General features: G+C 31.8%; 1 protein-coding gene across 1 annotated transcript; it reads left to right on the forward strand.

Annotated features, from left to right (window-relative positions):
• The first annotated feature begins 2,021 nt into the window (after positions 1-2,021).
• Positions 2,022-10,172, forward strand: LOC136203077 (transcription factor MYB114-like). Its single transcript, XM_065994126.1, has 3 exons — positions 2,022-2,161; positions 5,340-5,469; positions 9,711-10,172. Exons 1-3 carry the CDS (start codon positions 2,035-2,037, stop codon positions 10,111-10,113), a joined length of 660 nt encoding a protein of 219 aa, XP_065850198.1. The 5' UTR covers positions 2,022-2,034; the 3' UTR covers positions 10,114-10,172.
• The last annotated feature ends 211 nt before the right edge of the window (positions 10,173-10,383 follow it).

Below are 10,383 nucleotides of genomic sequence, written 5' to 3' on the forward strand. Positions count from 1 at the left end.
AGTAGTTGATGGATAGTTATAGGAATACAAGAATTATGAATTTAGATTTATTTTGAGTGTGACCTTTTCTATAGATGAAGCCAAACCCTATGTCTTTTATTATGGTTCAATTGACTGAATTTTGAAAGGGAAAGTGATACAACAAAACAAGAGGAGGCAACATTCAATTCAATAATAATAATAATAATAAACGTTGTGAAAAATATCATCCACAAATTGATATTCATTGCACATGATTCAAGCAACATTTATTGTTAGAAAGATACACACATGAATCAAGGATTTACAATATCTCGTGATTTATGGGTGTTAAATTGATATTTTTGATGTTTTTATATAAAAAGTTAAAAACTCGTACACAATTTCCATCAAAGTTTTAGCGTTTTCTGATGACCAGTGGGTGTTCAAGCCCCCATGCCACCCTCTGGATCTGTTCCTGGAAAGACTTCATTATATTAAAGCAGACATCTTTAAGAAACTCTTAGTCCAGTCTTTGCCAATAATATAAATAAAAGTAAAGTTTTAAAAAAAATCATTGCGCTTTCACGTTTTATCAAACAAGTATTTATGAGACTTTTTTTGTCCAATTGGAACTAAAGTTTTTTTTTTTTTTTTTTGCGACCACGAGATGATGGAAACTTTTCGTTTTGTTAAAAACAAGGACTTCAAAATTAAAATGAGTATTCATAACCTCAAATTCAAAAATTAAAAAACTTGATGATATTCTAAGCACCCTACTTCAACAATTACTGGCCATGGTGTCAATAGCCCCTCCTATGCAGAACTCCTTGATTCAGATTGCAAATGTCTGAATTTTTTCGATAAATTTGGCCAAAGTCTCTCCTTCAGCCTGGACTATGCTGTTCAAGTCTTGCATGGTTTTTCCTTCGAGAATCGAGGTGATCCACAAACGACTCGGCCATTTGGTTAAAATCGTAAACTGTTTTGGGCAGGAGTTGCTCGTACCAAAACGATGTGGATTCATTTAGGGTAGTAGCCTTTGTATCGTCCATTTCCTTCTGCATGGCAACCAAATTTTGGCTAAACCATCGAGAAACTTCCTCCGCTAAAAGTTGGTACTGAGGATCCAGCTGGGGTTGACGCTCCGCGTGCTGATTAACCTCCTGCTTGTTATTTCGATGGACCTCCGATTAGATTTGACTGGATGTGGCCATCTTTGAATAATCTGAAGTTCCACGCTCACCGCACCAATAATAACTGGTTACCTAATATTACTTACGTGTCCAAACCGTCTTACCAATTCAAAGTCGTAATAAACCTGCAAAACAGTAACACAGGTCAGACGGGACCGAAATCCGGCGAACCCACTCTGATGCTTAAGTTTATGATTTAAATCAGATTGAAGGCTATGAACTAGTTGCGAGATAGTAATTAACGTACCGTATCATATGTCAATACATGTTTATTTATATGACTTTTTTTAGGTTAAGACTGTCGCCTTTTTAGGAATCCTTATGAACTTAAGATTCCATATCCCTCAAGAAGTCCGAATCATGTGAGGAATCCTTGTCCTCGTAGGATTTTAGAAGGCTCCTTTATGATAGGAGGTTGGAGCTCCGATTGTTATTTTTGGCCAACAACTCTTGCACATGAGTTTTCCGCTTTCAGAAGGCGGAAGTGATATCATGCACTTGATGTCAGTTTGCATGATATCAATTATATTTCGATTTTACATATTTTTTTCGGTGTCAATGTCAATTATTTTATTTTAGCAATTTTGATATTCAATTATTTCGGTTCGGTTTGGTCCGGTTTTGCACACTCCTACCTAATCCGGAAAAAAATGTAGAAAGAGATTGTTGGGAATAATTTAAAATAAATTGTCAATTTCAAACTTATAGGATAGTAGTTGAGGGATAATTATATTATAGGAATACAAGAATGAGCTGTGGTCAGGAAATACGCCACGTCGTATATATATTACCTACTTTTCATCTTATTAAGCATATATATATATATATATATAGCTTAGAATATTTGTATTTATAGGTATAGTCTATATTTATATAATATATGCTTGAAATGGAGCATACCTTAAAACTGAAAAAAGGATCATGGATTACTGAAGAAGATGATCGTCTACGAAGATACATAGAAGAGTATGGTGAAGGAGAGTGGCATCGCATTCCACTACGATCAGGTTTTTTTTTTTCCGGGTTAATTACATATAGATATAATGTGGTTTTGTGGATTTGAAGATTGGTACTTGTGGTATTTTTTTTTTAAATATAATCCCGTAGTTTGTAAAATTTTACAAACGCAACTCTGTAGTTTGCAAACTTTTACATTTGGATTCACTTTCTCAGAATTTGGTCGATAACGATCTTGAAAAGAAAATTTTTAAGAGTTAAATAATATTTTAATCAATTTTAATTCTTCAATTTTTTAGTTTTGATATCATTTTTTTTTATGAGAGAGAAAGTCAATGTTAGAGAGAGAAAACTAAAAAAAAGATGATTTTGAAAAATTAAAAATATGGTTCCATAGTAAATATGATACTGAACAACTTTAATTCTTGAAAATTTTCATTTTGAGGCCGTTATCGGACAAATTTTGTTTAAGTAAAAAAATGAATTTTTTTGCAATCCCAAGGTTGGCGTTTGTAAAGAAAAATACTACATGTACCCATCTGCAAATCCATATAACTACAAGGCAGCTACTTGTAATTAACCCTTTATTTTATTTTGGCTTAATAACTTCTCAGCCTCTCCAAGTTGTCCTAATACTGTGACTGACTCTCCGAACTTAGACTTGTGACAACTAATCCCCTCAATTTGTTTTTTTGGAACAAATAATCCCCCAAATAGATTAATATTTGTGATTTCGGGATTCTTTTGTCATTTAGTTAATGTATTCGTAGATTAGTTAGAAGTAGCAACCGATATTTTGGAAATCTTTTATATCTGATATAATATTATGTTGAATGTTTTTTGGGTTTAGGGTTATTTATTCCAAATAAGCCAGTTAAAGGGGTTAATTGTCACAAGTTTAAATTCGGAGGATCAATTGCAGTATTTCACAATGGCCTGATAGTCCGTCAACTTGCTTAAAATATAGCAAATTAATCATTCGGTTGCAAAGAAATAATCTACATGAGAAAGATGTATTACCCGTACCTTGAAATATCACTGCATAATTCACAGAATAGATTAAAACATTTTAAAAATGAGTGCTTACTTGTTTAACTATAAAAATGTCCTCTATGATATTAGAACCCCACACAATGACCTTGGTTGTTTGACTTTTTTAGGACACGTGCAACACACTTTTTGTATGTAACTTGCTTATTTACAACCGAATGATTACTTAACTACATTTTAAGCAAGTTGAAGAGGTTATTAGAACATTTTAGCGAGCTCAGAGACAGTGGCAGATCCAGGATTTGCTGGAGGAGAGGCGAAACTCTATATAAAATTTTTTTAGACTAATGTTTGTAGCCAAGAGCAAAAATACTTCTAACGTTTTGGATTAGAAGCAATTTTACTCCTAACGTCTAAAATGGTGCAATTTTACCCTTAATGTTTGTAGCCAAATGCAATTTTACCCCTAACGTTGATAAATTGGATCAATTTCAGACACTATTATAACATACAGTCATTTTTTTTCTCTATTTTGTACCAATTGCATATCAATTTCTTCTAAAAAAAGATATTTTGTAATTTATTAATAAAATTGGAGATTAATATTTATAAATTCGGTAAATTTTTTTATTTTTTTTTTGTCTAATTCGTACAAAAGACAGTATATTTTTAATATTTGTTTCTTATTTTTTTTCGTATCCCAATATGTGTTTGTGATTTGTTACTGATAAAATAACGCATGTGTGAAGTGTATATGACAAGATAACCGAGAAGACAGTTTGATGAATTATTTCTCAAATTGACTCAATTTATCAACGTTAGAGATAAAACTGCTATTAGCTTTCAACATTAGGGATAAAATTGCATCAGTTTATACGTTAGGGGTAAAATTGCTCCTGATCCAAAACGTTAGGAATAATTTTACACATTAACCCTTATTTTTGGACTAATTTTTTTTTTTAAGAGATAAATATACACTTTAAAAACTGAGGGAATCAATCAAGTTTTGTTAGACAAATTCAAAGCACAAAATAATGTACTAAACTTCAATTATATAAACATTAACATCTCTATTTATTAATATAATTCTAACATATTTTTTTTTTAAAGAAAATTCTAACATATGTTAAGATGAGGTTTCTTTATTATACATGCATCTAAGTCTAAAGCACATTTATACGAAGAAATGTATGTGAAAGAAACCCCAGTTTTTTTTCACGTTTTATTAAATAAGTATCTGTATTTATTTTTTGGCAAAAAAAAAAAAAAAAAAAAATTAAGCTTTTGAACTTTATCTGTTTTAAGGATCAAGTCCCTGATCAATTATTTTTTTATATGAGCCATTAATCATTGACTTTGTTATGGATTTGATCATTATTTAACTTTTTCATCGAGTTTGGAAGAGGAGAAGATCGATTTGACGATTCTAATGCTGAAAATCACAAAATGGGAGAGGAGAAAATCGAGTTTGGAAGAACTTACTGGAAATTAATTTCTGTAATTTTTTTGTTACTTTTTACTCTCTATCTATCCTAGTTAATAAACTTTATTTTTATTTGTCCATGTCAATAAGATGAATCGCCCTAACGATGCGTGCCGTCCAAACTCGAAGAAAAAGTTAAATAAAAGCCAAATCCATGATAAAATCAATGATTAAGGGCTTAATGTAGAAAAATAATTAGTCAGAGGTTTGATCTTTAAAATAGATAAAATTCAGGGATTTAAATATTCTTTTTGCCTTTTTTTTTAATCTAAATAGGGACTGAGGCATTTTTTTTTTGCGACTAAAAGATGATTGGAGTTTTTCGCTTTGCTAAAAACAAGGACCTCAAAATTAAAATGACTGTTAATGATCTCACAATTGAAAAACTAAACAACTTGATGATCTTCTAAGCAACTTTAATTCTTCAACTTTTTAATTTTAACGTCATTTACGTGTTGTTTGGTGAAGACAGAGAAAGCACCAAAAATGATGATTTTGGAAAATAAAAAATTAGGTTCTATATTAAATATAGTAGTAATCAACTTTAATTCTTGAAATTTTTTAGTTTGAGGTCGTTAACGATTATTTTTATAATGTGTAATTAAAATATCATCGTTTTTAGCTAATCGCAAACCCTAATCTTCTTTTGGACAAAAAAAAAACTCTACATATGCTTAACAAAAGTACATAATTTTTTTAAAAAAACTTTACCCTTATAAAAACTATTAAAATTTTTGTTTTGCATATTTTATCAGGCTTGAATAGATGCAGAAAAAGCTGCCGATTAAGATGGTTGAATTATCTCAAACCAAATATAAAAAAGGGAAATTTTGAAGCGGACGAAGTTGACTTAATTGTGCGACTGCATAAACTCTTAGGTAACAGGTAAGAAAGTATTAATAAATACATGCTTATATACCATATAAGGAAGATAATTTCCAATTCATTGTAATGGTAAAAAAAAAGTCAATTGCCCTTTATACTTTAAAAATATTTAATTTACCCATTGAATTTATTTAAAGTGACTTATTAACCTCCTAAAATCCACGTGACAGAATAATGAGAGATTTTAGAAAAGTTAAAATATATACACTTTAAGTAAGTTTAGGGAGTTTATAGACCATTTTTAGAAAGTACAGGGCTAATAAGTACATTTTAAAGAGGTAATTAATCACTTTAAACAAGTTTACAGTAGTAAATAGAACATTTTCAAAGTATAGAGGGTAGTTGACTTTGTTGGACAAGTATTAAGTCTTTTCTTAGAAAAGTGTAAAAACAAACTCCGTAGTTTGGTCGATCGCAAAGACAATTTACGTTGTTTAAATATTTGCAAACAATGGTTATGTGCTTTGTGAAGTTTGCAGTTAAAGGATATGTGGGCCAAATCTTCAGTCAAATAATACTTAGTTAATTTGCAAAGTCATATATGGTATTTTGAGTTGGAAAGTCTGTCATTTTAGTTGCTCCGAATCGCTGTCTTCTGATGTAAATAATCATGACAATAATTTTTGACGAAACGACTGAGTTTATAAACTACGCAAAACACAGAACACATGTTTACAAACTTTTGAACCACAATAACTTTCTTAGCAAATCAACCAAAATTTGAACTTTAATTTATATATTTCTTTTAAAATAATATATTGTGTGAGTTAGAAGATGACCCATACAAAAGATTAGGATTTTTTTTTTTTACGTGTGAACAACATGAACGAGGAAAAGGAATCAGGGACATGTCTTCCCTATTCCACATCAACTAATTTTATATGTCTTCCCTATTCCACATCAACTAATTTTATAATATAAACTATAAAGTCGTCTATAAAAACGTATTACTACTGAAATTCTATAATATTTTTGGAGCAATACACTATACTAATCAATAGATACCACTTGTACATATTTTAACTTTTCTTACCAATCATCTGTCACGTAGTGGTATGTATACATATTTTGATTGGTAGAGTGCATTTGATGTATAGAGGGGTTGAGATTTAGACCTCGCCATGGGTCGATGAGCCTGCCCGTCCACCCGGCCCGAGCCTAAACCCATTTAGCCGGGCCTGGACACATAAAATTAGTGTTAGGCCCGGCCCGACCCAAACTTGAATAAGCCCGTCTAGAAAATGGGCGGGCTTGGGTTATATAAATACCCATCGGGCCTGGCCCGGCCCGACCCGTTAGCTATATATACATTTATCGAAATTCATTACCTCATCCATCATATTTTTATTTATTTATATAATTCTATACAATATCAACTTTTAATCTAATTTAATTAAAGACAACTTCTATTTTTTCGTCACAATGAACTCAAACGTGAAGCAAGATAAACCTTTATTTTCAGAGATCAATTTATACCTAAAACTCAAAGCTTCTATTTTTGAGTTAAATATTGACATTGTTAAGCCATTTTCTGTCAATAATCTAATTTTATTTTAATTGATTTTTTTTAATATAGATATGGGCTTGGACGGGCGGGGTTGGGATTCCTTTTTTAGGCCCGAGCCCGACTCTAATTAGTGTGGGCTTGGGCTGGACTTGGGCTTATCAGGTTTTATCAAAAGCCCGACAGGCCCGGCCCAGCCCGGCCCATGCCGAGGTCTAGTTGACACGAAAACACGAAACTAACCCGAAATTTAATTAAAGAAATTTTCGTGTCATTTTCGTGTCAACCCGAAAACACGAAACTGACCCGAAATTTAATTAAAGAAATTAAAAATTATAATAAACTAGGTTAACAATAGACATGACTTTTCTTATTTATTAGAGTATAAATATAAAGAGTATAAAAAAAGCAGGTCAGGTCGTGTCGTGTTAGCATGTTAGGTCGTGTTAGCAGGTCAGGTCGTGTCAATTTAATTGGTTGTGTAAAAAATTCGTGTCGTGTCGTGTTTACCGTGTCAAGAGCAGGTCGTGTTCGTGTTCTGGTTTTGTGACACGAAAAGTTTTCGTATCGTATTCGTGTTACAGGTTTTGACACTAACCCGAAACCTGACACAACATGAACACGATACGAACACGGAAATTGCCAGGTCTAATTTTCATTACAAAACCTTTTAGCTAGAGATTTCAATTTAACAAGAATGGCTCTCAAGTTTTGTTCATATGGCCAATTATCCCCCCTAAAAATAAAAAGGTATATGAATACAATCATCCTTTGTGACTATCATTCCAATAATAAGCACAAAAATTGGGAAATTTCTCATATTTAAGGCCCCGTTTGTTTGGAAAAAAATATTATGCTGGAAAAATATGAAACACGAAAAACATGAATAACATAAAAACGTTACAAAAAACGAGAATATGAAAAAAAACCCCGCAAAAAAACATGAAAAAGTGAACAAACGCGAAAAACACAAAAACACACACAAAAAAACACTTAAAAAAGCACAAAAATGTGACAATACGTGAAAAACGTGATAAACATGAAAAACCGAAAAATGCAAACAAAACATGAAAATGTAAAAAACACGAAAATATGAAAAATACGAAAAACATGAAAAAACGTGAATAACACGGAAAAGTAACAAAATGCGAAAAATAAAAAACGCGAAAAAAAAGAGAAAGGGAAAAACTGAAAAACTAAACGTGAAAACACGAAAAAATGAAGAAAAATACAAAAAAGTACATATGAATTTCTTTTTTGTGTTTTATATGTACAATTGAAAATAATAAAAATACAGAAAATCTATATTTAATGGTTGGAAAATATTTTCCAGTGTTGTAGCCAAACACCGGAAAATATTTTCCAGTGTTGTTGCCAAATAAAAGAAAATATTTTATTTTTCTGCACAATATTTTCTCTATATAAAATTTTTCAGAACACAATATTTTCCCCCAAACAAATGGGGCCTAAAAGAAACCTAAATAAGCGTATTCTGTTCTTAATTTTTTTGACATGATATGTTCTCTTTTAAATTTATTTTTGATTTCACTATTGATGTATTGATTATAATGTAAAGAAAATTATGTATGCATATGCATTAAACCCAATAAGCATTTAGATGCCGGATTATTAGAGATAACTCTATAACTTTTTTATGATTTTTGTTTTTTAATCTTATGTTTTTTCAATTTGACACATTGAACTCTCAATCAATTATATTCGTATACATAAACTCACTAACTAGCGGAACAATCCTAAAATTAGGTTAAAGAAATCTACGTATGACCTGCGAGTTTTTACATTAAAATAAATAATGCTTGTTGTGGCTATAAGAGAAAAATAACGAGACTCGTTGTTTTTCTTACTACGTGTGATGGCCTATCAAAATTTTAGAGTAAGACGCATATGATGTATGTCATGATGTACTATGAACCAAACTTGGTGTGCATCCCACTAGTCATGAAGTTAATATATGTGATTAAAATTAAACAATGACTCAATATGTCTAGGGGGTGTTAACGAGCCGAGCCGAGACCGAACCCCGGCTCGGCTCGATTAAATTTTTACTCGAGCTCGGCTCGGCTCGAAACTCGACGAGCCTTGAAATTTCAGGCTCGGCTCGAGCTCGAGTCAGATTCGGCTCGAGCTCGAAAAGCTCACGAGCCTGAAATTTTTAGGCTCAAATCGAGCTTCACACATGCCCGACTCGAAAAAAGCTCGCGAGCTCGATTCATCTGTATGCAAAAGTGTTTTTTTTTCACATTTTCTGAATTAATTTTAACCTGTAATAGTTTAAAACTAAATTTGAACTTTATAAAACAAATTATACACTACATTCATATTTATTAATAATAAAATATATAACATATTATAAATTAAATATTAATAAAATATATTAATTAAAATATTCGAGCCGGCTCGCGAGCTTTCGAGCCGAACCTCTCTAAGCTTGGTATTGGCTCGTTAATGTCTCGAGCCGGTCGTGAGCTCGAGTCGAGCCCTATCGAGTCGAGATTTGACCGAGCCGAGCTCGAATAGTTCGCGAGCCACCCTAGCTCATTAACACCCCTAAATATGTCAATTTGAAAGATCGAAAACCTAATCAACAAAAAATATAAAAATCGAGAAGCTCAAGATAATATTTTTTTTTTAGCGTAAGAGCTTATTATTGATTTGGTATGTATAATACCCTTTGGATGTTGTTTGGTGATTGAGAAATTCATTGATTGATATGCAGATGGTCATTAATTGCTGGCAGATTGCCAGGAAGAACTGCACATGATGTAAAGAATTACTGCAACACTCATAGTAAGAAACAAAGTTCTCCAAAAGAAATTACAAAATTAAAGATAACAAGACACACCATCTTCAAGCCACAACCACTTGCATTCTCTAAAAAGTGTTCCTTCAAGCATAGTATTGATGATAATGACAATGGAGTGGAGCAAAAAATGAAGGAAGTAAACAACAATGGTGCATTGGCAGAAAATATTGCACAACATATTGGAAGTAATGCAGACAACAACAATATTAACCAGACTTGTTATGCACAAGATAAAAGCATGTCAAGTGACTTTTTTCTTGATGATGATGTAGGATTTTGGGATATTTTTGATTCTGCACAAGATTTATTTATGTGAACTTATTAATATTAGTTTATGTTGTTTAATGTCTAGCTATGAGATGATTTTATTTACTAGTCTATGTTTTAGACATAATGAAATATAATAAAATATAATTGATTTCATATTTATTATGTTTATATATCCAAATAGGGGTGCAACTGAGCCGAACCCTAGGTAGGCTCGGTATATTGGCTCGTTAATATCTCGAGCCGAGCCCTCTCAAATCGAGCTTTGACGAGCTTTGACCGAACCGAGCTTTGACTGAATATGGCCGAGCTTTGACTG

The sequence above is a fragment of the Euphorbia lathyris genome, chromosome 8, assembly GCF_963576675.1.
Source record: "Euphorbia lathyris chromosome 8, ddEupLath1.1, whole genome shotgun sequence".
Taxonomy (NCBI): Eukaryota; Viridiplantae; Streptophyta; class Magnoliopsida; order Malpighiales; family Euphorbiaceae; genus Euphorbia; species Euphorbia lathyris.